This window comes from Rhipicephalus sanguineus, chromosome 2 (genome assembly GCF_013339695.2).
Source record: "Rhipicephalus sanguineus isolate Rsan-2018 chromosome 2, BIME_Rsan_1.4, whole genome shotgun sequence".
NCBI lineage: Eukaryota > Metazoa > Arthropoda > Arachnida > Ixodida > Ixodidae > Rhipicephalus > Rhipicephalus sanguineus.
Window position 1 is genome coordinate 139,600,753 of NC_051177.1, and position 26,849 is coordinate 139,627,601.

Below are 26,849 nucleotides of genomic sequence, written 5' to 3' on the forward strand. Positions count from 1 at the left end.
AATAAGGGAGGAAATAGATGGCATTTCTGCATTGTACAGCGCCATCGATGTGTCACTTACACACTCCTCCCCTTTTTTCCTGATAAAAAAATGCTTCTAACGTTTCAGGAGATGTTTTTGGCTTGCTTTGGCTTGTGGTCTTGTCAATTAAATGGCACCAAATATACCGCCCACAATGAGCAATGATGATGTTTGTTGACAGTGTCTACAGGAAAACGCCCTGTGCCTAAGAGGTCTATTTGGGGGCTCATGACTTGGTGTACCTTGTTAATTACCAGACAACAGCGAACAGGAAGTTTGTTTATTCCCGAACTTAAATAATGGCCCCGAGTTGCCTGCTCAACAAGCCAGTGATACCAGCACAGTGGGGGGTAAAAGGAAGAAAAAAAAAGGACACGTTGCTTTAACATATACTTTCACCAGTTCTAGCTAACTTAGTGCCACTCTTTAAAGGTCAACTGCAACACCAATCTTAGACTGCATAAAAAGCCTAGTTTTGAGACAGTACAGATACAGCAGAGCTGCATGCAAAATTTTGAGGTAGAAATATGAGCGGAAGCATCGGGAAAAAGATTGCCAAAATAGACGCTTTTGAAGGGGTTTGGACAGGAGCATGTTGGCGATGCTTCACTGTGGACAAAAGTGTGAAAAGATGAGACAAGAAAGACAGACTGGAAAGTGCCCGCCCAGTCTGACTTACTCGCTCATATTTTTCCTAAAAGGCACTTCTTCCTCTTTACCGTAAAATCCTGGGCAAGCACCCCCCCCCCCTGTTTCAGGAGATTTGAAATATGCGCCAGTGACCGAGCAAGCGCCCCACCCCGCCTTCCCCTCCTGCCGTTTTCACTGCATCATTCACTCTTTTTATGTGCCCAACTAGGGCAAATAAAAACAGAGAATGCACGCATATTCAATAAAGCATTTCAATAGCGGTTCTTCCACTGCCATCCTGAATTCTGATCTGCGGCCGAGCAAGGCCCCGCCCTCCAAATCTTGTCAGATTATGCTTCACTATAGGGCGGGGGGGTGCTTGCTCAGGATTTTAAGCTACTTTGCTTTCAGACATTTTCATATCAATTATAGTATCACATCATGGGAAAATACTTATCAGTGTCGTCTTTCATCCCTACGACATCTACAAAATAGAGCCTTTTGCATTATTTTAAACTGTTCTCGCGACAGTAGCATGACTGACCTTTTTCATTGCAACAATATCTTAATTGTTAACAACCTATTTCGGTTTAATATAACTATTTTGCTGGATAAACAAATAACAAATCAACTTACTACGGTAGTAACTTCACTGATTCTGAAGTTTTAGTTAATACTAACTCTACCAGGTTTGCGGCTCACAATAGCTTTTTGCTTCCTAAGGTTCATACTAACTATGGTAAATCATTTTCAAACTTCTGTGCCATCTCATTATGGAATAATTTACCCACATCACTAAAATGTAAAGGTTCTTTAATTTCATTAAAAGAGTATTTGTTAAATTCTTGACCTGCCTTTTTCTTTAGTTGCACCAGATCTGTGTTTCTTTATACTGTACTTATTTATCAGATTATTAGTTTTTCAGTTTCATGCGTTGTTTTTTTTCTTTTCATTCTGGTATATATGTATTGCTTTATTAATGTTTTACTGTTTAAACTTGTAACCTTCACCGAGGGTCCCGTTGCAGTCTTGTACTTTGGGACCCTTGTCTGTATATTTTATGCTTTGTAATCATCCTATTATGTCATAATAAAAACTGATTGATTGATTGATTGTCTCATCTTTTCACACTGTTTTTCACAACCAAGCCAATTTGACAATGAAACTGAGAAAAATTGAGGAAAAAATCACGCCTTATCCACGGAATGAATGATGATAAGTGGGCGAAGCTCGAGAGGGGGAGATCATCGGTAAACCGTAACTCTCCCGTGAAATTTAGCCCATTACATCATTAGAAAGACGTAAGACTGTGCGTATATTATATAAAATCAACTTTTATTTTGTTCTTGTTCGTTTGTTGTTTCGTTTCTTCGTTTGTTCTTTTCATTTTGTCGTTGTCATGGCGGCTGGATTGCGAGGTCCCTTCATTATGACGGCTTTATGGTCGGTGAAATGAAGCGAGAGAGGTTCTTGTACTGGCTGCAGTGAGAAGTTTGCAAACACTAAGTCTATGCACATCCCTCGGATCGTGGTAGGTTGCATATGGATACATCTGAGTGCGTATTTGGAAAGCATGTGCTGCACGATCCAGTCATTGGCAATGGGGTCCACGTTGAAGTCCCCAACCAGCACAAACGGACGGTTCTTGTACTTGTTGTCGCAGTCACGTAACGCAGCGTCTATAAACGACTTGACGTCCCCGATAGACAGGTTGGGTGCGAGGTACACGGTCATGACGGCGACTAGCGGACGGCGACTGAATCGGTGGACCGGTGTTTCGACGCGTGGTGGCGATACCGGGCTCGATTGTCGCGGAGCGGCTCCGCGATGGAGTGCCAAGCATGAAGCTTACCCCGCACCTCCACCAGTGTAACGACGTGGGATCGAGAGGACACGGAGCACGACAAACTAACACGCTTTATCGATCAGAGAAAAAACTGCAACGTCTTCTTCGTCCCTGCGCTGGGCCAAGAACACTCGCGCTGTTTCTTTGCCATCACCACTGGCACATACGCGCGGCATAGGCGGTCACGTACGAGCTAGGAGGGACAGACCCACGGCTTTAGGAGCTTCGCCCCTAAAATATTGCTGCCATTACCGCTTGCCAGGAGTGACGTGTGTCAGAGATGTGGCCTAGAAAATTCTGCTCCTCTGCATGACCACCAATATAAGAGGGCACCGAGATAGAGGCAGTGTTCTCAAACTTACGTCACAGCAACAGCTACCAGGTAGCCACGTTGTCAGCTTCAACGCTGTTTGAAAGTTGCTAACGAGAGAACTGTACCGTTATCAGCCCTACCGCTTTGCGAAGGTTGCCTCAATAGATACATACCACTCATTTGTCGTTAACAAATTTAGCTGAAGAGTAATTCCATTGCAGTCGGCCTTTTAATGCACTATAGTGATGCATTGTAACCTCACAAACTCCACAAATGCATTCTACTGCAGCTCCCAGTGTGCACATGATGACATTGCCAGCCTCACCTCCAAGACATGTTGACCACCAAGTAGCTGGCAATGAGGAAACCTGTCCGGTTGAAGCCATGTGTGCAGTGGACACCTGCACAGAAAAACAGGCAAGCCAGCCACAATCTTCAATGTTGGCTGTGTACTTTCGAAGAGGGTGAATGGGCATTGGGAGAAGCAGTTTCGAAGGGCTCGACATAATCTGTGAGCCCAAGAGTAAGCAGTTCCACAAAGCAGCACCATAAATCATATTCGCACGAATACATACAATAATGCAAAGAAAATAGAAAAAAATATAGAGCCAATAAGGTAGGTAAATCTACTGCAGCTCTACTTCATTAAAGAGAAGCAGTACATCAGCTTAGACTAATGATGTAATCTTTCAGAGCCCTGTTTTCATTTATTTCATGTTAACAAGTTGATTATTAGAAAAGTAATAAGTAGGGGTGTGCGAATATTTGAAATTTCGAATATTTTTCTAATAGTGTTAGCTATTCGACTTGATTCGCACTGGAATTTTACTATTCGAAGAATTCGAACTTCCCAAAGACAAATACAGTCAACGTCCGATTGAAGATGACCCCTTCAGATTTTTAATATGCTTCACCTCATTACACTCTCGTATTGCGGCAAAGCTGCCTTTCAAGCTCCGTTGCGGTCGAACTATACTCGGCGACAACTTATCTTGGCATTGGAGCGAAGGCTACGGAGGCGGGGCATCCGCACATTTGTGTTACTACGCAAGTAGTTCAGCATCTTGCAGCCGATTTCAGTTCCAGTTTCGGTTTCGCTTGCTCGCATCGCTGGAGCGTTTAGCACCACGTCTACATGTAGAATGGGAACATCAGTGTGCGTAGATGCATCTACCTACTGTACTGTATATTGTCACAGGGTTGTTATGTTGACGAAGGCAGCAGTGGGCGTGTCGAAGATGAAATTCTTTATTTGGCCGAACTTGTGGGCGGGAAACGAGTCAGTCAGAGCGTCGTCTGTCAATAATTTTGACAGGGGTGAAGCGTGTCGGCTTTTATACATGTTCTAGCGAATGTTCCAGCGTTATCGCTGGTGGCCACGTAATCTCTGGTCTATTCGCATACCGCGCGCAATCTTAACGGAAAAAATCTAGAACAATCGTGACGCTTCTGGAACATCGCATCGCGGTCTGCGCGGAAGATTCCAAACAGTCTTTGCGGAAGAAGCCCGAAGACAACAAAATAAGACACATGGGAATATGATGAACGCCACCAAGCGCACACCGCAGCCTGAATACGGTGTTTGCTCGATTGTAACGCGATCACGATTGTAACGCGAGGGGCGACTTTAGTAGCAAAAATTTGGAGAAAAAGCTCGCATTGTATTCGAATAAATACGAAATGCAAGTACCATGATGCCGCTGAATTGGGTTTAGATTTAAGGAGAGCTCACGCTAAATTAAAAAGAGACTGACGCAGATTATTTTATCAAGCTTCGCTGGTCACACACCTTCACAGAACGTAGTTTTTCGGCCGTAGGTATTTCATTGCGCATGAAGTAGCTGTGCACTTTGCGCCGCAATGCTGCCAACGCAAACGTGTAATAGCGCAGCAGCCGCGTCTTGCCGGTGATGCGCTTCTCAGTTTGACCCGAGAAATTCAATTTCTTGCGCTTCGGGGAGGCAAGAGGGGCCCGCAGAGCTTCAGCCTTGATACGCTTAACTGTTCGCTCACTCATTCCGGTGAGCTCGGCGGCAGTCCGGCACACTGCATTTGCAGACAAGTCACGCTGACGGCGCCTCACTCCAGCGATGACATTGCAGATAACTTGTGTGGTCTGGTGTGATAAGCCACTTTCTGTCACATTTAGAGTACAGCTTCTTCGGAGAACGAAAGGGCGAGTTTGCGGCCGCACACGGTTCAGGCCAACGGTTCAGGCGGCATCGCGGACGCCATGTTTACTGAGACTCTGAGAGAGCAGGCGTGAGGAAAACGTGGTGCTGTCCAAAAAATAAAGACAGAAACAAACTTGAAGTTTACAATAACATTTTTTCACGAATGGCTTCCCATACTCGCTCTCTTTTTATAATGAAGAAATCTTTATTTATTCGAGCTAGGTAACTTTTCGAATTAGAAAATAAATATAGGTACTATTTCATGGCGCGCGCGCATGCAGGCACTTTGGCTCTGTAGCTTCCACAGTGGTGCCAAGAAAAGTTGTCGCCAAGTATAGGCAAAGACACAGTCAACGTCCGATTAGAAGTGGTCCCTAGATTTTCAGTATGCTTCGCCTCATCACACCCCCGCATTGCGGCAAAGCTGCCTTTCAAGCTCCGCTACGGTCGCAAGTGTATTAACTCGGGAAAACGCTGGTTCCAACATTGAGATGACAGATGTGCCACAGGTGGGGGCTCAATTAATACTGTTTGGGACCTGAAATTTGGGCAGGAAGTCCAAAAAATCGGACGCCGAAGCTTTTTAGCATCCAAAATTTCAGATTTTATATATCGATGTCTATGAGGCAGATTTGGAACTCCGGACTTGAAGGGAGCACACCCTTGCCCGCCACATCAGTTGGGCTTCCAGAGAAGTTGAAAGAGGAGGAGAGGCTGAGGAAATGGCATCTTTGCTTACCACGTGTAAAGTGTTGTCGGCAACACTTTGGTTGCACCAAATCATGTACAATTCAGCCTCTACATTACGCTTCAACCTAGCCAAAAGAAACACTTTCATGTTGCTATATCATAAGAATATGCTTAGGAATCCTCTCCAACATTTTTTTTCTGCAATTTCACTTCGAAGTACTCAAAAAATATTCGAGAAATATTCGAGAAATATTTGATTCAATTCGCACTCACACTTCAATATTCGAATTCGCTTCGCACCCGAAATTTTGCTATGCGCACAGCTCTAAAAGTGGGCCCTAGATTTTTCAATATGCTTCACCTCATCACACCCCGATATTGCGGCAAAGCTGCCTTTCAAGCTCCGTTCGGTCAAACTTTGCCAAGACACAGTCAACGTCCAATTGGAAGTGGTCCCTAGATTTTCAATATGGTTCACCTCATCACACCCTGGTTTTGCGGCAAAGCTGCCTTTCAAGCTCTGCTACGGTCGCAAATGTATTAACTTACGAAAACGCCGATTCCAACATGGAGATGAAAGATGTGGCAGAAACTTTCATGTTGCTATCTCATACGAATATGCTTAGGAATCCTCTCTAACTGCAATTTCGCTTCAAAGTATACGAAAAATATTTTAGAAATATTCGAGAAATATTTGAAAAATATTCTATTCGATTCGCACTCACACTTCAATATTCGAATTCGCTTCGCACCCAAAATTTTGCTATTCACACAGCTCTAGTAAAAGCCATGGTCCAAAGCTCGTTTCTTTTTTCTCAGTCAATTGCCACTCAACTGTTGCTGCATACATTCATGATTTCAGTGTAATGTCATGGATTTTAGCTTTTCCTATTTAAACTGTCATGGTGCACTAAAAACATTTGATAAGTGCCAAGTTCCGTTTTTTGTCCTTCAAATGTAGCCCATCCTTACCAAGGAAAAATAAAAACTACACCTGAGCATATGCCACTGTTCATAGAAAGCTAGTGCAGAAACTTTGGGGCAATGTTACAACCCATCTACTGCTTTTATCTCCAATTTACAACTTGCCTAGACTATTCTCATGATTAGAATGCCTCTACAATAGACTTCTGTTGATTTGACTCCAGTCGACTAAATCTTCACTGAAGGTCTCAGGCGGTGCCGACATTCATTTCTCTAGACCAAATCGTAGTTATTTCAATCCTGAAGGTAGCTTATGCCAGGTAAGTGTCGCTACTGCTGATGCGTGACTCAGAAGCAACACATCCCACTTTACTGAACTGTCCCCCAGTTCACCTGAGTGAGAACTTTGCAAGCGTGTGGCTGGTTGACGATAGCAAACAACATTGTTACAAGCATTGCAGGACAATACTGCAGTGCAAGTGTATGTCTCATTCCCATTCCCCTGTGAATTCAGGAGAGCAAAGGGTCACAGTTTCGCTGCAAAGATGAAGCCATGAATGTGATAGCCAAAACTTGGAATGTTATGTGAAGACTAGCAAGCTCACTCCTTTGGCATCCAACCTGGCATAACTCAGCCAAACACTGCCATAAGAAAATACAGTAGCAACAGCAAGCAAAGTGACCTTCGTGCTGTCTATCACTTCAACACAAACTGAGTCTTGAGAACAAAGCAAATGCGAAGGTTTGAGCTGTCTGCTAATCCCTGTCAAAATAGGGTGCGCACAACTGCGCCCAACTGCTCAAGGTACGCAGCTCTTGCTGGAGCCACGTACCCCCAACGGGCCTTTTGTGCTACGGAAGAAATCTGGCAAATTTCCTCTCCACCTGAGCCGTGATTGTCGGCTGCCCTTGCATGCTTTCACTAACACATAGAACATATATGATGCACGGGGCAAAGCTATTCGCCTTGGACTTCATGCGGAACCTCAAGGTAAATGTTGCCATTTAAGTGCTGTAGCAATAAAAGTAAATGGGAAGGCAGGTCAGTCCAGAAGGAGAACCTGTAGGGTTTCCCAGGCAAGCATGACAATGAGGTGGCTCACCGATTATGTGCAGCGGGTTCATAGAGATGAACTTTTGGCACACGCCAATGAACAGGTCTGTTTGGTCCTCCGAGGGGCACTCATCATGCCTGCACACAACAAGGGAGGGAAAGAAAGGAAAGGTTTCGTCACATATTAGAGTTGCCCTGCTGCAACCACATTAAACAAAAAATCTCATTCCGCACATGAGGCACACGATAATAGGGGCTCCAAACTCATTTTGACCACCAGTTTATCACATTTTCCAATCGAAACTGCCCCAGTGCATGCGCTTTCAAGCAGTTTGTTGATTGCGGAGAAGTCGACGATCCCGCAGTTAGCCGCCGACGGTTCAGAGCCCTCGCACGCTGTTGCGAGCGTCCGGAGCTTGCTGGAGATCTTATCTTCAGTCTTTTTCTGCTGTTGCGCACGATCGGCGCTAGTCAAGGACGTCGTGTCGATCCTTCTACCACGTTGCCTATCACTGACGTTGTCGAGGGGCCGCATAAACAGGTGAAGTCGGCATTTCAACTGATAAACCGCGTTCCGCCGCCACACCATCCTCCGCTGGATACGCTTATGATGCACCCGAGTCGTCATCTCGCTTTTTTTTTTCGAATATATGAGCACTGCGCAACTTTCGATATGGCTTCGCCACGATCAAAGTTCCAAAACGCGGCCGAGAGCGTAGGCCTAATTCATTCCCGGCGGCTGCGGTGCACTTTGTCTAGCTCGCTTGGCGCCGTGCCAGTAAGCCGCCGCAATGTGCTGTCTTTGTTGAGGATGATCAAAAACGCATGCTCCAATTTCTTGCCAGCTTGCGCGGGTTGGAACTTTACGGACGTAAATCAACGAGAACAACACAGTTATACTATGGCGACATCAACATGCCGCTTTGCGTGCGCTGTAGCAGACAGCGCGGGAGGCCCGACGAATCGGAAGGCGTTATTTAGTCACGTGGGCTCACTGTGCCAATAGGCTCACGCGGAGGGACCTTTTTTTGGCGCGGATTTTCTATGAGAATTCTGAGTGGCCGGAAACAAGGGCGGCGGGATATTCAAGAAAAAGCGCAGCTCTTTCGAATGCAACCAAGATGGCTGCCGTAGGGAACGTAGAACGGCAACAGCGTGGCGCTGAATAAGCCCGTTTTTTACGCGTTCATCGCTAAAAATTTAGTTTGCTGATGGCACATAAAATGCTGTCACGGCTAAAATACTGATCTAAGACGCATGAAAATTGGCGAGGTTATGCATCAGTAGCGGCAGAATCCAAATAAAACATTTTCAAAAATTCGATTTTTTTTCTGATTTTCGGTCTCAAAGACCCGCTTCCCTCCTTAAGACCCGATTGAGCTTTCGCCTTTGCCACTAATAGGCGGGCTTACAAGTTTGAAAGACTTTTTCAGGATAGTTGCCGCGGCTGTTCTCTCGACCGTGAACCGAAACTTTGTTTCACGTGTGATGCCCTAGGTTTAGCTCACGAGTGCGATCTCTTCTACGCCCGATCTCCGTGTTGTCTAGGGCAAGCTTCTCGCGACGGCATGCCAAGTTGCAACGCGCACGCTAGGCCTAACAGGCGCTAGCTGCCATGTCGGCGGCCACGGACTACAGAAGTTGCGGTTTAGTGCCGAGTCAATGAAACATTTTGCAGTTGTTGCATTTAGAAGGGGTGACTTACATCTTTAACGAAAATGCGGGCGTGCGTGCGAAACACTCGAGTGGTGGTTTGTGGTCACCACCATTTTCAACATCGCAACACGCGCAGTGTGTTACCGCGGCGACTTCCCGCGACGGCGCATTTTTTCCGCGTTTGTTATGTCAGCACCGCAGGTACGCGGACACTAACCGTTCGACATTTTCAAATGTAGGCAGATGCAAACTTACGTCCCAGTCGCATGCCTCGATAGTCGGAATCGCGCGCCTGCCTGTTGGTCATGTTTTGCACATGTGCAACCTTTCAAAAATGTTATTTTGGTTATAGTGCAGTACCGCTTATAGTGCGGATATTGGCGACTCCGGCAACTTACGTTGTAAGCGGTCTATGCTGTAATTTAAACGGAAGGCATGCATGCCCAATGCGATGTCAACCATATTTTTCCAATCAAAGCAAAAAAATGTTCTAGGCATGTTGGTTTCAGTACTACAACACTAGACCACACAGATCAAACTTGCAGGAGTTGATCCTGAACACTCAAGAAGTGGCCACTTACACACGTAACAATGCACAGTTCCTCATTCTATCAGCCGGTCTTACAAAGCAAAGTAACGCAAAGCTGGTGTACTGACCCGCGGCACTGGAGCTTGAGGTAACTGATCCCCCGCTCTTTAACCACCTTGTTGTCGTAGAATCGGTCCGTGTTGGTCAGGTCGATCCACAGTCCCATTTTCAGCTGCATAAGCACACAAGTACAAGGGGCTGACACAAAAGGAACACTCGCAACACCTTACTTGGACATGTGTCAAAGCATGCCCATCTTGTGTCCAATGCAAGACAGAGCCCCACAACACCATTCTCAGTTTGCCCGTCTTGTCATGGCTCACACCATAATCGGCCAACAATCAATACATGCTCACGCACAGACCAACCCTCTGCCATCCTTGGCTCCATTTTCCCCATTTCTTTGGCATGCGTTCTGTCAATGTGACAGACTTGGCTATTGGCTCCAAGATTTCCACTGCCTGCCAAACTTCACTCCCTAGATCTTAAGGGGGGAGGCTACCCTGAAGACCGAACTTTTTTATTTTTTAAGATATCTGGATGAAACTTTCAGGGCTTGTTCACTACAGTGAAACTAGCAAAACTGCTAAGTTTCACGAAGCTGTGTTTCTTAGTTCCAGAGTTACTGAGGTTTAACTGGGTGGTTCACATGGGTGCCTGAGGAAGTCTCTTGAGAAATCCCAGGACATAGTAGAAAGCTGAAATTCATTGTGGTCATTCCTTGATAGATATCCCAGGGCGCTACAAAGCCATTTTTTTTAATTATCCCTCCAAAAAATTCTGACGCAACTTTGAATTTGAGGTAGCCAGTAATGACCAGATTCATCAATAATTAATTGTTTATTATAAATTAACGGCACCAATGTTTAAAAAAAGGAGCTTGTTACGCCCTTGCAAAGTCATTCAGGAACAGAATAAAAAAAAACGGCACACAAATCTGATGAGCGGTCTTTGAGTTTTTGCTTTCCTCAGCACCACAACTAGCGAAAAAATCCATTCTGAGAAAACGGGCCTAGAAAGTTCAACACGTGTTTTCTTCAGAAAGCTCCAGCAGAGTAGCCAGAAGTGTCCTTGCGCACTCTTTTCTTCTTTTGCCTGGGCTACATCTTCTCTTGGTGTTGTTTGGAATTTTTTTTTAGGCGTAGAGCATTTTTTTCACGAGCTCGCTGGATGGCCAGGTGACCTGGTTGAAGTCCGATGGAGTCCGATATCACTTGGGTTGCTTTGCAGCAGCCGGCATTGTAACGCAGCACCGCTTCATGTAGTGCTGTTCTTTTGGCATCAGGGACCACAAAGTAGAGTGGAATGACGATGCATTTTGCGTCTCAAGTTCAGCGCGAGCCGCGTCACGACGTTTCGCATTCGCATCAATTTCTTCCTTCGTTAGGAAACGCGTCCGCGGATGAAGCGACGGTCCACTCACGCTCGATGGCACCGATTCAGACGAGGTGCTGGGTCCGGCTATCTCAGAAACACTCGGTGTCACGCTCAATAGCACCTATAAGGAGCACGTGCTGAGTCCGGCGATGTCGGAAACGCTCGGTGCATTTGCGGCTCCAGCCGCACTCGATGTGTCGGATTCTTGAATGGCGACAGCCTACAGCACAGTTCCGCCACTGCAAGTGTCTACGCACTACGTGGCGGCCTCGAAAATAGCATTTTTTTTGCACTTTGAGGTTGAATTAGATGCTGATAATTACAGAATATGTAGTTTATGAGACATACAACCCAAAAATGTGGTTTTCAAAAATCGACTTCATTGCGATTTTTCGGTCTTCAAGGGCCGCGTCCCCCCTTAACTAGAATATTGGCTACCCATATTTGTTGTACACTTTTTACTGCTGTCACCTTATACCTATTATTTTCAGTTCCACATTCTGTGGCACTTTCTATGCCTCAAAAGAAATGCACAGAAGAGCTCACGAGCAACCATGACATCCCCCCTTTAACTCAACATGAGATGGAAAGGAAACAGAATCGATGCATTCCATACGTAAGCCAATCCACACACCTTGTAGCTGGTTAAGGAGTCCAACAGCATGGACGGCGGGAAACGGCTCTCCTCGGGCACCTGAGAATCGTACACCTCGCTCAGGGGTGTCTTGAAGGGCAGGAACTTCTCTGAAAATTGCAATAGAAAAGCAGAATTTCATGTGAAACATTTACTTGAAGAACTCCTCGCCATAAAGATCAAAGTGACAGCTTTACATTTTTGCACTCGCAGCTGCAGCAGAAAGAGACTACCAAGGGCGACCAACGACCGGAGCAGAAATATCGTGATTCATGGCGCTTTTGTATCTTAGCATGCCGACCAGTGTGTCAGGTGTGACCCACGTTTTAAAGCAAGAGTGGCCGGCACAAATCATTCCGCCCTGAAGGTACTGATTTGAATGCTAGCTGCAACTGTGAGGCTCTGGTCACTGACTACTCGGGCTAAGCTTTTTCTGCCACAGCCGCACAACCCCTACAAACTGAAATTTTTGTAGACTGCCAACCATGCTGTCACCATCGCTGCAATGCTGAGTTGTATACTTCATTTTGATTAGCTTAGTACACATAAGAAACAACTTATTGCATTTCTTCAGTTTTCACTTAACTGTCGCGTGAAGCGACAAAGCAAACTAAGCCAAGTTTCTCAGAATTAAAAGAAAAAGATGTTTACAGTTGAAAAGTATGTCCTGGTGTGAGGATCAAACTTCAGACCAATGCCTTCCGACCGTGTTCGCTCAACCACATGAGCTACACAGGAGGCCAAGGAGTCGCAGAGAAAGGGCCAATTCATCAACCACTCAAAGCATGGGAGCAACGAATACGGCATAATTAGTTCTACAAGAGCCTACAAGCTGAATAAAGGTCAATTGTCCAACAGTCCCATTAGTGAAAATTTTTACCTTTCATTATTCTTCCCCCTACTTTATAGACGTCCACACAAGTGATTTACCATAGTCCACTCACTGTTGTCAGCTGCACTTCTGTGTTATCATTACACATGGCAATGCCATGTGTGCCATGAGCCATGTGTGCCATATGCTTCTTGTTGCCATCTGAAATTGTGGTGTACGCAAAACACGACAGTACAAAGGCATTCAGCCTCACCGGCAATGACAGCTCCCTTGCGTGGACAGTTGAGCCATCGTGGAGGTATGCCTAGCTCAGTCGGATGGCGCCGCTTACGGCTGTGGTGCTCAGCCATGGCCGACTTTCACAGCCTTTCCACAACCTGCAGGAGAAGGAGGAGTGAAATGCTGAGAGTGAAGGACTTAAATCGTCACCCGGCATGGCAAACGGCAGGCCCGTGAAACAGAAGCACTGCTCCTTTGATTAAAGGAGTCCTGACACAAATTTTTGAACTCAATTTGACTGCTACATCACACTGCTGGGAGCACATCGGTGTATCTGTATAATATCAGCCACAAATGCAGCCTAAAAAGTATTTTAATTGAGTTTTGAAGTTTGTGAAAGCGCCTAATTAGAAATTGAAGAAAAAAGCGATGAAGTCATCATGTGGGAACTCCTTGTAAACAACATACGTCGCTAATGCTGGCTGGGTTACCGGAGACGTGTACGAGATGGACAATACTGGTAGCGACACCTGATGGTGCAAAGCCTAACCAGAGACCCACAAACCTAACACTGCAGCGACTTACCCACTTAGATTCTGTGTAAAGCATTGACAGTGAGATGATAATCAACTCACAGTATTCTCATTATTTTTATCCGACAAGAACAGTGACAGGACCGAAATAAAAACGTTCTGGTATCTTGTAGTCAGGTAAATCACCACAATATGTTGCTACCAGGAGGTGCAAGTGGCCATCATCAACGGCTGCGGTAATCGGGTATCCGCAAACATTGGGAAGTCTATGGACAAACAAAAATCTCTTGAGTTCTCTACTGCTGAAATTGTACCACGTGGTGGACAGATAACTGCTCAGCCGCTCTCAATCACGCGGCATCATCCACACTGACACATGTGATTAGCGGAGTTCCACATCCTGCTGAATGAATATAGACATGTGTGCCATACATATGTGGGAACTCAGCATGGCCTGATCTAAGTGTGAGCTGGTAAAATGTTGTATCAAACCACTTACATGTTACACATACACACTATTACAGAGCACACAAAAGCAGGCAAACGTATTGCAGCAAACTGCTGCGAAGTGCAGCTAGAGCGGCTAGTGTGTCCAATCCAAAGGTCGTGCCAATATTGTGATGTCACTGCTTCCATCATCACTTCTCGACATGCTGCATTACAAATTACCGATGCGAAAATGGTTCAGCACATCTAATACTGCGGCTGCTCCAAGGCTCACAGAAATCATCATGTGAGTTGGATGACGACGATAGCAGCCGCCGGCATGATTCGCGCAGTGAACGCCGTACTAGATAAGCACCGTGGCTTGACGATCGAAGAAACACTTGCAGCGCTCAACATAGCAGACGAAACAGCAGCGCTGACGACATGGCAGAAGGTGGCCAGTGATTTCACTGGTATTCGTGGTTATGTGATAGTATTTGTTCATGAGCAGGCCGAGTACGTCACAGGCTGCCAACTACTCTTTGGAACTGAAACTGCCACCGCTCGTAACATATGAGTACATAAGTAAACGTTCGTCTTGTACTAGGGGATGAGTTTCTTTGCCACAATTAACAAGTCTGTAGCCACTCATTACGAGCAAAAAACATTCTTTGCCATGAATAACGAGTCCGCAGTCACTGATTACAAGCAAAAAACAGAGGTTCACAGGTTTTGTATCACTCCTTTAAGCAAAAGAAAGAAAATGGTGGAGGTCATGCATGGTGAAACGATTTTGGTAAAAGAAATGTGCAGAAAGGACATGCGGCCCCAGAGTGTGTTGGTGTGCTAGTTGGTTAACATTCATACCAGAAAGATGCAGTGTGACTAAATGTAGATGCTCTTTATTATGACTAGCCATGGAGGCTTAACCACATGACTGAACACAACACACAAACATAAAAAAAGGGGGAAGTAAAATAGCAGAGTGGAGAGTGGACTGCCAACTAAACATTTACTGGAAAATATATGTACCCAAGCATGGGCAGAGTGTTAGCAAAGTGAAAATAACAACAAGTGTTATACAAATCCACACCAAGCAATGGCTCCCTCAGAGCAACAGAAACCAATCTAAAAGGCTATATACTTTTGCTTACTGCAGGTACGGGAACCAAAGTCAAATGCCGAAATTGAAAACATGTCATTGCTGCCATGTTATGAACCCCACGTATTTGCAAGGCGGCATATCTGTACATTTTGGCAAAACAGCGCGAAGGACGGGACATGTGAAAGAATGAATAGGACGAGGCACTGTGCAGTCATTTGCTAAAAGAGCAACTCTGGAAATCTTTCTATGCCCAATGATCCCGTAAAAATTTTTAATATATGTTCTCTTCAGTACTCTAATGATTTGTGCCAGACTATATGATTGCAAGTCACTTAGTTTGCCTGAAAATGAACTTTAAAGATTTTGAGCGAGTTCCCGTATCATGCCTTTGAATGTGGGCCACCCTGTGTTGCACAAAGCAGCAACCCCTTTCGGTTTCAACACACTGATTTTTGGTTATCCAATATTACCAACGAGTTTTTAAGCAAGCTGAAACCCCTGCCTGTTACAGGGCTGTCGATACCATTTAAAAATGGCGATATCATAACGTGGTTAAAATGACCCCAAAGTTTCTCCAAGTGTTTGAGCAGTGCCTTGCGCTCTCTGTTCTTTTATCTGTCCTATCGTTTGTGCCGTTTCAACAAAATGCACATGAACCAACTACCTCAACTAAAAACCCTTGCACATAGCCACGATTCGTAGCATAGCCACCTAAAAACTGAGCTGTAACTTGTACTTCTATTGCAAACTCTCGCATACACTTTTACCTTGATTTTTCCATGTTTACCTTGAACCAAATATTTAATTTTTCTGTTCATATAAAATACAGACAGAGGGGCCTGTGAAAAAAAAAAAAAAGCTGCCCAGGCAGCCTGACAGTTTCACAACTATTAAACCTTTGAGACGCTTTGTACACATTTCTGTGCACAACTTGTTTTAGCTAGTTGTGTCGACTAGGGGCTAAGAAGGACCAGATCACACTGAGTTTTGTATGAACTGAAACTTTTGCGTAATAAATGTTTCTTCATTTAACTTTACTTTGCAGTGTACTCATGCATATGATCACTTTGCTGAAGGCAATATCATGTTCGATGAGCCATTTTCTGTAAGCCATGTCAAAAGTATAATTTTTCTTAGCTCGAAATGAACATAACCGAAAACGAAATTGCACTATACTTCTAGCCTGACATTTGATTCTTTTTATGCAAAAATGAAACATCTACTGTAGGATCAATAGATATTTAATTACAGTTAATTGAAACGTGTACTGACGCAAATTTTTGAAGGTAAGTTTGCATCGCTAAACAAATCTCCTGTATACAGAGACGGCTCTGAGCAAGTGTGTGTGAAGCTCAGTAAACGCTGATAAGATATTTTATCCTGACATTAAAGCAGATTTTTGCACGACGCACCCACTGACATTGACACTATCATGATGTCGGGCTACAGCCAATTCTGGTGACATCACACCAGCACGGCTAGTTGTGATGACATCAGGTACCAAAATATTGTTGCTTGTGCGTCACCAAAATCATTCAGAATGGCAGACTGTGTGTCACCAATGGGGCCACGGAGCAGAGCGGGCGTGGAAATGATGACATCTTGCACAAGCGCGTGATGAGAAGCTCACACCGTGTTGTGTTGTGATGGTACAGTGGGAAGTGAATCGAGCTTTTAAAAACATACTGTAATCACTTTTTCATGGAGCACTCGCTCTAACCAGCACATTTACTAGGCTCATTTTTGTTGCAACAGAGTATCGAGTGCCTTGAAATAATGTGTAAATTTCGTGCATTTACAGATAGTTCTTCATAAGTCACGCCTGAAAGGGTTAAGTAGGGATTCAGCAATCGCATCATCTACTTTTCCATTTCACATGTGCATACTTCTTTATTGCATGTGCGACTGTTTTCAGTCACACGCCTTTACAAACTCAACGTTTCACTGGAATGTACCTATACGCTAACTAAAGGAATGGCAAATAAAATTTAGATATGCATAATATTGTGACGGTAAGAACAGGACAACAAGCAACAGTCAGACTGACAGCCGAACAGCTCCGATCGAGCGAGAGGGTCTTCTTCGGCCATTCTTACTGACTCCTCTGTGGCGCTCAAATAAAACTGAAGCGCACTGTAGCCGCACAATGCACTAAATGTGAGTGCCAGTATGAAGCACGTGATCCAGATTATAGACGGAACTCTGTATAGAGCCTTTAACGGTGTCACTTTCAGACGACAATGAAAATCTTTTCATTCAAATGGTCCATACTCGGTGCTGCAGTTGTCGAGGCCCAAATGAACAATTTTGCACGGTAAGAAAACTTTCTCGGGTGTGCAAAGACATCGAGCAATAATAAAGAAATGAACATTAACTTATAAATGTTCGTCTACTACATTCAGTAACTGCTACAATGTTTTTGATCGCCGAATCAATCATACGAAGAGTGCTGCAACAGAGGAGTGATCAAAAATAAAGTGCCTTAACGAACCAATGAAAGAATTGCCACTGCCTTGTTTGTATTGTAGGTTGAACAAATCATGCCAGCAAAGGAAGTTTTAGGCATTTGTCAGTGCTGATATGTGACCACACAATATTCACTATGAAGCAGATGATACAGATAGGAGAACACTTATTACAATCAAAAGGACGCGAGCTTAAAATTACATAAACAATTCCCCGTATTTACGAGGCAGGCAAACCACTTTTATTACCACCATGAACACGTAAACCTCCAATGCACATTCGCCTGATTTCCATCCCCTGAAAAAACGATTCAAATCGCAAAATGATTAATTCCCGCGGTCCTTTAAAAATAGGCGGCGTAATCAATATTCTCGAGCAGAGGTGACGAAGGCAATCACCTTCCAAGAAATCACTCCACTACAATTACAACGGCACAACATCGATTACGTAACCTCAGGCCACGAAGCCCAGTGCTCCTCCAGGACGCGATTTTGAATTTACAGTAATCGCACGCGTCTTGTATACACGTCGGTAAATAGCGGAGGCGAACAAACGAGGCTCGTTTGCCGTGTGTTACTTCGCAAGTACAGCTGTTGCGAGCAACAACAAAAGATACGCACGACTCGAGACCGCGCTGCTGGCGTTTTATCGATTAAATTGTCGGTCGCAATCGAGCAATAGATACAATAGTTTACACCTCGAAGCGCCGTTTTTATAGCTCTTCACAGAGCCAGCGTCTTTTGTTGTACCGCTAGATTTTTCGCAACGCACAGAACGCACTGGTTCTTCCAATCGGACCAACTAACAGTCAACATCATACTCCGCGATGCATTCAAAACGGGACAAACATCAAATCAATCAGGCCGGCAGAGTGTTGAGCGAAAAAACAAACCCGTTGAATGAAATGCATAACGAGACCGAATCTCTCCTCGACGCAAGCAGGCCGAAGGAGACTGGCGAGCGCTCTGTGCTTGACTGACACACAACACCAAAGTGCGCGAATGAATCGCGAATTCGAGCCAGGCTGTCTGGAGGAGTTTAATACCGATCAACGTGCGAATCGGTTTCGAGTTCGAAACATCGACGCTACACGGGGAAAATGCGGACGCTACTTCCGACGTCTGCGTGGTCGTTTCGGACTGCGCTTTAAACGAAGGTGGTACGTTTTCTCGAGCATCCAATGAAGCGATGACTACTGCCTCTGGTTCAAAGTTGACCTAACGTTCGAAAGAAAAAGAGCCAGACGCTCTCTTCGACAACAGAAAGTCGTAGTTGTCAAGACGCGCTACAACGACGAGGTGCCCTAGTTTTTCGCAGCGCGTTCCGACGTTCGCGAAGTCGACATCGTCGAGGTGGATCGACAACATCGAGCGTAGGACGTTTCCTAAGGTTTGCCGAGAGTAATCGACGGTACGGCGATCGTTTAAAACGAAATATACAACCGCACACTCACGTTGGGCTGCGTGCGTCGTCCTCCGGTGTGCGCACAGAACACGGAGATCACTGCGTTTGAGAGTGCGTCCGTGTCCGTCTCACTGAATGGCACTCTCATTAAATTCACGTAGGTTCATTCAGACTTTTTGGAAATATTATCATTCTGTACTCTTCCTGCTGCTAATTTACGATTATCAAAATGAATAAGCAAAAATTTATATAACATCTAAGGTTTCGGTTTTGGAACCGAAGCCACGCAAACTAAGCATGGACGGTAATTTGTCAGAACGGCTGATTGTGCGAGTTGATGATTCACGATACTTGAAATGCGAGCGCGTAATTTCACATGGACACAAGAAGATAGGAACCTGTGTGCTTGCCTGTCCTCTTGTGTCCCTGTGTAGCAACGTTGCTGTGTAGTCACGCGCTCGAATTTCAAGTATCATGGACGATAATATCAACGTGAAGGGTTGTTCAGAAACATGTCTCCGGGAAATAAAGCCACTGTTAACGCTTCTTCTGCGTTATCGTGCAACCTCCTCTGAAACCATCGGCCTCACGGGGTTTTCTCTTCATTACAGTGTTCTGGTACACCATACCATTCATGTTGTTATTGAAAGCAGCAGCTCTGTGATCGCACAGATTGGGGTGTCGTGCGACAGCTGTTTTCCAAATGAAACCGAAACTCGCTTGTTCAACAAACTTGGCTTGGCTTTTTCGTCACGTGACTTCAAATACTGCGAGAAATCGCGCGCCAACTTTGCAGGCAGCGTCCGGAGCTCGGATATGATTGTTGAACTTGTGCACTTCGTCGAATCTTCGAAAAGTTAACGCGAACATTGCTTCTGTGTGTCGCATTCGTCAGGCGGCTTGCGCAAGTTAAGGCATGGCTGAAGGGCGGCGGTCGTCAAGGTATGCGTGTTGAGGTCATAGTGCAATTGGAAACTCCCAAAGATGTTGCCGCTTTTCATTAATGATGATGTTTTACTATTCGCAGCTTCCGAAGCGGGATGGTTTCTTGCATTTCCAAAGTACTGCTGTCTTCCTCCTAATTCCTCCTAACCACGTCGCATGTGTTCTGTGCATATTCGATCAGAGCACTCGAAATCCACTGAAAAGACGCGTACGCTAGGATTAAGTCTTCCGCCAGCTGGATCGCTATTATTGTTCATATTTGGTGAACGACATATTGTAGTATCGACGTGGGCGCCTAAGACGCCACGTCGAAGGAACGCCGGGTGCACGCCGGAACGGCGGCCCCGAAGCAGACGAAAGGCACGCAGCAGGGTGCCGAACAGAATACCGAACGCCCAAGTTTATTATGTACAGTCGAATATATACAGTTGAAGTGCGCCCCCTGGGGGCATGAGAACCGGTTCCCGAAACGGAACCGAAACCACTCTACCACATCATCCCCTCCCTTGAGAGAGGATGTCCGCATAATCGCTGACACCTTTAAGTCTAGGGCGCCGACGCCTGTACCGGTGCCATTTCCAAGAAAGTCGTCTGAACTGCAGCCGCCGCCAGCAGTCCGGCGGAGCGAAAGAACCGGCCGGTGAACTCTCCTCCCCTTGAGGAGGAAGCTTCTTCCAGTGCACTTTTGCCACTGTAGGGGCAGGCACATGCACATGATGGCGAGGCTCAGATGGCGCGTGGCTCGGCACCACCGACGCAGAAACAGTGCACGAAACGGCAACGGGCACAGTCGGCGCAGACGCGACCGGCTGATGCATCTCCGAAGCATGCAGAACAGGAACTGGTACAGGGAACACAGCTGGCACGATCAGCGGATGCACCTCCGGCGCATGTAGAACAGTACCAGTCTCCCGGAAAGCACCAACAGTCGGAGCTTGTGCAGCAGCAGGTGGAATGGTAGTAGCAGGCACAACCGGAGTATGGGCTGCTGGAACGCAAGCAGGTGAAGTATGGTCAGTAGCAGTAGACCCAGTCGAAACAGCCATCGTAGCTACGGAAGCACTCCCAGTCGAAGAAATCACAGCCAAAGTATGCCCATCTCCAGGTAACACGGCGGAAGCAGGTACATCAGCAGCACGGGCAAGTGCAGAATGTGAAGCAAGCACGTACTCTGTCTGAGCAGGGATCGTCGTAGTACGGGAAGTCGAAGTATGGCCCGGAAGAACTGGCATGTTTTCCGCAGAAGAACATGTAATCCTTGTCCCATTGGAAACTGCAGCTGTGTGCACGGCAGCCCTCATTTGATCTGCATCACCGTCCGGAACCGCCACCGAGGTTCCCGCTGTGCGGCACATCTCGCTGAAGTGTCCTTGCTTGCCACAGCTGTTGCAGGTACGACATCGCGCAGGACAGCTCGGAAAATTCGCCCAATGCTGAGGCGAACCGCAGCGGTAGCAGACACTCGGCGGGGCCGACGGTGCAGGAGAGGTGGAGACACGCTGTTGCAGTGTAGGTCCAGGAGGGCGACCGCCGCGGCGTCCATGCTCGCGTCGCATGGCAGCGTCCACTTGCATAGCAGTCAGCTGCTGCAACGCGCGGTCGACGCGCTCCTCTTCCCTGGCGTGTTCCAACGCTAGCTGTACAGTGAAAGCGTCTCCCATCTGGATGAAAGTCTGTAGGAGGTTAGGGTCGCGCAGGCCTTGTTGGATCTGGTCGCGGAGCATCGTAGGTGCTGCGGTGCCGAAACTGCAGTGGTCGGCCAAACGACGCAGCGCTTGTATGAACTGGACGACACTTTCGTCCGGATGTTGAACCCTCCGCCGGAATTGTGCGCGCACGCAGACAGCTTCTTCAGGCGGCGCGAAGTATGCGTCCAGAACGGCTAAGGCCTGCTGGTACGCGTCGCTTGCTGCGATGTCTCCGGTAGCCTGGTCGCCGTCAAGCTGCGTCTGCTCGTCAGCAGCCTTGTAGTAGGTATGCAATCCCTCCACGCCGAGCGCGTTGACAAGCAGCACCTTCTTCCTTTCCGGCGTAGCGTCCGGGGCCGCCGCGTCGATATACACTTGCAAGACGCGGCGCCACTTCTTCCACGGAATCGGAGGCACGCCAGGGCATTGCAGGAATGGAGGTGGTGGAATTGCGGGGTACATGTCGCCAAGAGACCAAGCGCGACGGAAGAACAGCAGTAGAAGTAGAAGCAGAGGCAATGAACGTAGTGGCCGCAAACACGTGTAATGGCCCGCAGTCTTCTCAATCAGCCGAAATATCCGTGGGCAAGGGTATCTTGAAGGTGAGCCGTACAGCAGAAGCAAGCAGAAGGCAGGATGGCTCGCATTTCGGCAGGATTGATCCGGATTTTTCTCGTCGCCAATGTAGTATCGACGTGGGCGCCTAAGACGCCACGTCGAAGGAACGCCGGGTGCACGCCGGAACGGCGGCCCCGAAGCAGACGAAAGGCACGCAGCAGGGTGCCGAACAGAATACCGAACGCCCAAGTTTATTATGTACAGTCGAATATATACAGTTGAAGTGCGCCCCCTGGGGGCATGAGAACCGGTTCCCGAAACGGAACCGAAACCACTCTACCACACATATATGTATGCAGAACTACGGGAACAGTGACGCGACTCGGTTTTTGAACTTGTGGGTCAGTGAACGGCTTTTGATCTTGATCATGTGTTGCATACACACCGTGCATACACAAACACAACAAACTTGTGCTCCGCGATTTATATGTTAACGTGTAGCGATAATCCTCAGTTAATGTCTGAATTTAAGAAGCCTATGACCGTAACACCAAGCAAGATATAAAGTTGGGCTACCCACCGTGGTTTGCTTACCGCTAAGACTGCCAAGCTCGAAGACGCAGGTTTGATTCCCGGCCACGGCGGCCGCATTTTGATGGAGGCAAAATGCAAAAGCGCCCGTGTGCTTAGATGCATGTTAAAAAATACCAGGTGATCAAAATTAACCCAGAGTCCCCCACCACGGCGTGCCTTACAATAATATATTTGACACAAAAAGCCCCGGAGTTAACTTTTTTTATAAATTATTTCGGACTGGATGTCTACTTGCCACTTTTGAAGATTCAAATTGACTGAGTCACCTCCAAAATTTGCTTCTTAGTGAAAAAACAATTTATGTGGAAAAATACCTGTGTATGGCCTTGACTCCTGGAACCAACGTTACTAGATTAGCTAATCTAGTAACGTTGCATGCAACAACCTAAAGCACAAGTGTGCAGCCACAGATTTTTTTTTTTCAGTGTTTTCTTCAAGAAACCACAGTAACTGAAAGGTCTCCACGGTAGACACTAACGAAAGCGTTTATTATATTTAACGAGTGTTGTAAAGCACCGTCTAGAAAAGTGTTTCTCAGCCATGAATTTTCAGGGACCCTTGTGGACCAGTGGAATAGATGAAGGGCCCCTTGTAGTGAGAGAAAGAAAGGTGGGAGGGGTCACAACACAGCATGCAGCGTGAAGTACGTGACTTTTATTAAATGGGTCTTTGTGGAACCCCATCTGAGAACCACTGGTTTAGAAAGTGTTCTACTGCATGAAATTCTCGAATAGGTTCATCATTAGAGTAGATAGGAGAAATGGAAAAATGTTGCCATGCTGCCAGGAGGCAAGCTCACTGCTAACTTAGCCTCAACTAGCAACTGTGAGTAACATTCCTTCTCTGCAACACCAGTGCCAAAAAGCCAAGCCATGTTTGCATTTAAAATCTTCTTCCTCTTTTTGCTTTATGGTACATTTCCAGCATACAATTTGTGCATTCTGCTTTGAATTGCTTACTGAAGCCATGTGTGCACTAAATCAGTGACAGTGCAGCACCAGGTATGACATCGAGGTGTCTATGTGTGCTACATTCATCCTCCAAAACGAAGTGTGTCTCCCATGAGAAGATCGGTGTCCAGGCCTTCGTTTGAAATTACAGTTGTTTTCACATCACGCAGCGGTCTCGTAACTTGCGGGCACGACTGTCAGTTTTATTTTTAAAAACAGGTATCGAAAGGTGCCAGCACCATCCTGCACACTTTGTTGTTTTCTTTACCCGTGCATTCCTTCTGAATTGTCCACTTCAACAATCCTCCTCCACCTCTGTGAAATTCAAGCAGGCAAAAAAATCTGCTTGCATCTGTATCCTCACCTCTCCCATCTGAACACACCATGTTCGTACCAAGCTGCTGTACTGACTCTCAAATCCAAATGCTTAATAAACCTGATACACTAAGGCACTGCTGTTAAGAACTCGGAAGGAAACATTAGCCATGGATCAACTGATTTTTCTATTCAAATGTATATAGGATATTGCGAAATGACTGATATACCAGATGTGAAGGAGAGACGGCCGTTTATTGCCAATACTACTGGTGAGCTGCTGCACCGCCCATGTGTGCGTGCCCTCGATGCCACCTCAGTTTTGTCTTCAATAAAGTCTAGCACGCTCCACGTTGCTCCATTCCGCACTATTTTTCTGCATAGGACATCGAGATTTTTTTCATCAAGCTATCACTGAACTGATCTCAATGAAATTTATTGCACAAAGAAAATGATGTTCCAGAAGCTCTAGGAAACAGAATTCTGATTGATGGCCTCATCCTTTTTCTTACAAGAATTGCCATAAATCTGCAAGCTTCAAACAAATTTAAAGCACGTGTTTACAGTTAACATTACATCATTGCATGCATGATAGTTTAGATGTTATGTTATCTGAAAATAACAGCTTCTGTTTAGTCAGAATATATAATCCGCAAACTTGTTAAAGTTCATTCATCGAGCGATCTCACTTGTTACAAGCTCCTTTGGATTACTATGTGGATGATTTTTTAATAACTTGTTTTGGTGATAAATTCCGACAAAAATAAAAGCTGTTCTTTCCAGATCGTTTTCAGAGCTTGTACATTGGTTGCCCACACAATTCCATATTTTAAAAAATTCTGGTGTTATATTTGGAGAAATATTGCTTTGGAATTGTCTAGTAGAGCTGGTTACACAAAAGATATGAGAAATTACTGGTGTGCTCTCAAGGTTGTGATTATATAGTGTTTACACGTGTTAAGAAAATTTTGTATAATGTTTCATTCTTATCCACAATAAGGTACCGCTTTTTGGTGTGAGGAACTGTGAAATGTTCCGACATAAAAGAACTACATATAATCCAGAAGTGTGCCATGTGTTATGTCACAAATTTGTCATTTGTAGCCCATACTGCTCAGGCTTTTGAAGCACTTGGCAGAACTCCACTACCAAATTTCTGTGATGAAATGCTGACCAGGAGGCATATACTTTGTGTCAAAGCATGCAATGCACTTTCTTTTAACCCTAAATCATTTATTTATTTATTTATTTATTTATTTATTCATTAATTCATTCATTGAAATCGCCTCACAAGCTCCTACATGGGAGCATTGTGTGTGTGTGTGTGGGGGGGGGGGGTTCCTTTGTCTAGGGGTAATAACAGGAGCATGAGAACATTGTTACGCAATGCTTATTGACTGTTAGTACGGAACACTGAAAAGAAAAAAAGACATCCTTATACAATAGTTAAATAACTCATTCGTAATTAGAAAAGATGGCCGTTACCTTGGCCCTAAAATTGGAAATCTATGGAAAAGACGAGCCACCCATGGCATCTGAACTGCCACTAATTGGTATCTACCTAAAATGCGCACAGAATACGACAAAGAAAATCTATGATGTGCCTTGCCATACTCAATAAATAAAACTTGTACGTAAGAAAGAAAAATATTGTTTCTGCATTGTGTTATGTATTTTTCATGTTACATTTCTGCACTTTGTATTGGTAATTTACTTTGTACCTGTTTTACATTTCTTATGCACAAGGGTAAATGCTCCATTTGTCAAATCACTGCCGTGGAGTATATCCACACAGGTAGCGCCACCTAGAGGCAAAGCAGCAAAGGAGAAAGACGAAATCACAAAGCGTCTCGAAAGGGGCGCTCGGCGCTCGCAAGCCAAGGCCAAGGACAGCATCGCCAGTAGGCGGAGAACATATTCGCGCACTTATTATATTAACTACCATGGTGACTGGTTGCACAAGCAAACACGAACACATCTCACACGATGACTCCAAAAATTTGATTTCCCAATGCGGAGGTCAAGGGGTAGTGGGTCAAATTCTTGTATGTGCATGCAGTAATGCTCCATTTCCCAAACCACCGTCGTTAATTGTATCGAAGACGTCCGGCTTAGCATAAAGAAACGTTCTACGGCCAGTGCACAAGGGGATACCACCAATTCGCTTGCATGTCGCCCGCATTCACAGAGAAGATCGTTGCAACTTTTTACGTTTGCACCCACTTTCAAACGTTTGGTTGGTGCGCATGTCGTGTGCACTGCATCTGCATTGTTATTGCTTCTAACTTCTTTTTGTACACTTCTTTTTATGAGTTGTACGTGCAGACCCTCTTGCTTTTTGCATAATAATTCCGTTAAATAATTCTCAATAATTCCGTTAAATCCGTTCCGTTCCGTTCTCAATAATTCCGTTAAAGATAGTCATTTACACAAAGATCTGCTTCATGTACTCATTAGCTTTCTAAATTCAGCAAGCCTCTGCATTTCTAGTTCCTAAGAAAGAGCTCACGAGGTAAAACTTCCTTTTGTTGTAAAATTCAGTGAGCAATTATAAGTAGTTTTCTGATCACTGAGTCGCAAAGCTCACCTGCAAACTTGGTTCCACAACTTATTGTATACTTTTTTCCTTAGGGCCCACAAGACTGTCAACTATGCAAAACTGGACTATGGTAGTGAGGAAGGTTAGTGATCTTGCTTGCTTTCCCAGGTCCCCTGCTTGAAAAATTCATGGATTTTCAGGAGGGGGCACCGTTTTCTGCTAGTTCACTAACACCTAATTCTTTTTCACCATTAATTGATTGGTGATGTTTGACATCTTAAAGCGATTCAGGGCTATCAACAGATGCCACGGTGAAAAAGTGTCTATTCATTTTTGACTGCCCAAGATTTTTTTAGAATGCACCCAG

At 45.5% G+C, this 26,849-nt stretch overlaps 2 protein-coding genes across 3 annotated transcripts in view; one reads left to right on the forward strand and one right to left on the reverse strand.

The window, feature by feature from the left end:
- LOC119383714 (mRNA-capping enzyme) overlaps positions 1 to 18,985 on the reverse strand; it is a 74,548-nt gene extending 55,563 nt beyond the window's left edge. The window contains exons 1-6 of the mRNA XM_037651989.2: positions 18,943 to 18,985; positions 12,994 to 13,117; positions 11,909 to 12,018; positions 9,966 to 10,069; positions 7,702 to 7,790; positions 3,136 to 3,211 (exon numbers count right to left, since the gene is read on the reverse strand). Of these exons, the coding sequence (XP_037507917.1) occupies positions 3,136 to 3,211; positions 7,702 to 7,790; positions 9,966 to 10,069; positions 11,909 to 12,018; positions 12,994 to 13,090 (476 nt within the window). The 5' untranslated portion in view covers positions 13,091 to 13,117; positions 18,943 to 18,985. The remainder of the gene's footprint in view (positions 1 to 3,135; positions 3,212 to 7,701; positions 7,791 to 9,965; positions 10,070 to 11,908; positions 12,019 to 12,993; positions 13,118 to 18,942) is intronic.
- Positions 18,986 to 19,660: 675 nt separating this feature from the next.
- LOC119383715 (RAD51-associated protein 1) overlaps positions 19,661 to 26,849 on the forward strand; it is a 28,964-nt gene continuing 21,775 nt past the window's right edge. For both annotated transcript variants that reach the window (XM_037651990.2, XM_049412636.1), the window contains exons 1-2: positions 19,661 to 19,835; positions 26,575 to 26,624. In XM_037651990.2, the coding sequence (XP_037507918.1) occupies positions 19,810 to 19,835; positions 26,575 to 26,624 (76 nt within the window). In that variant the 5' untranslated portion in view covers positions 19,661 to 19,809. The remainder of the gene's footprint in view (positions 19,836 to 26,574; positions 26,625 to 26,849) is intronic.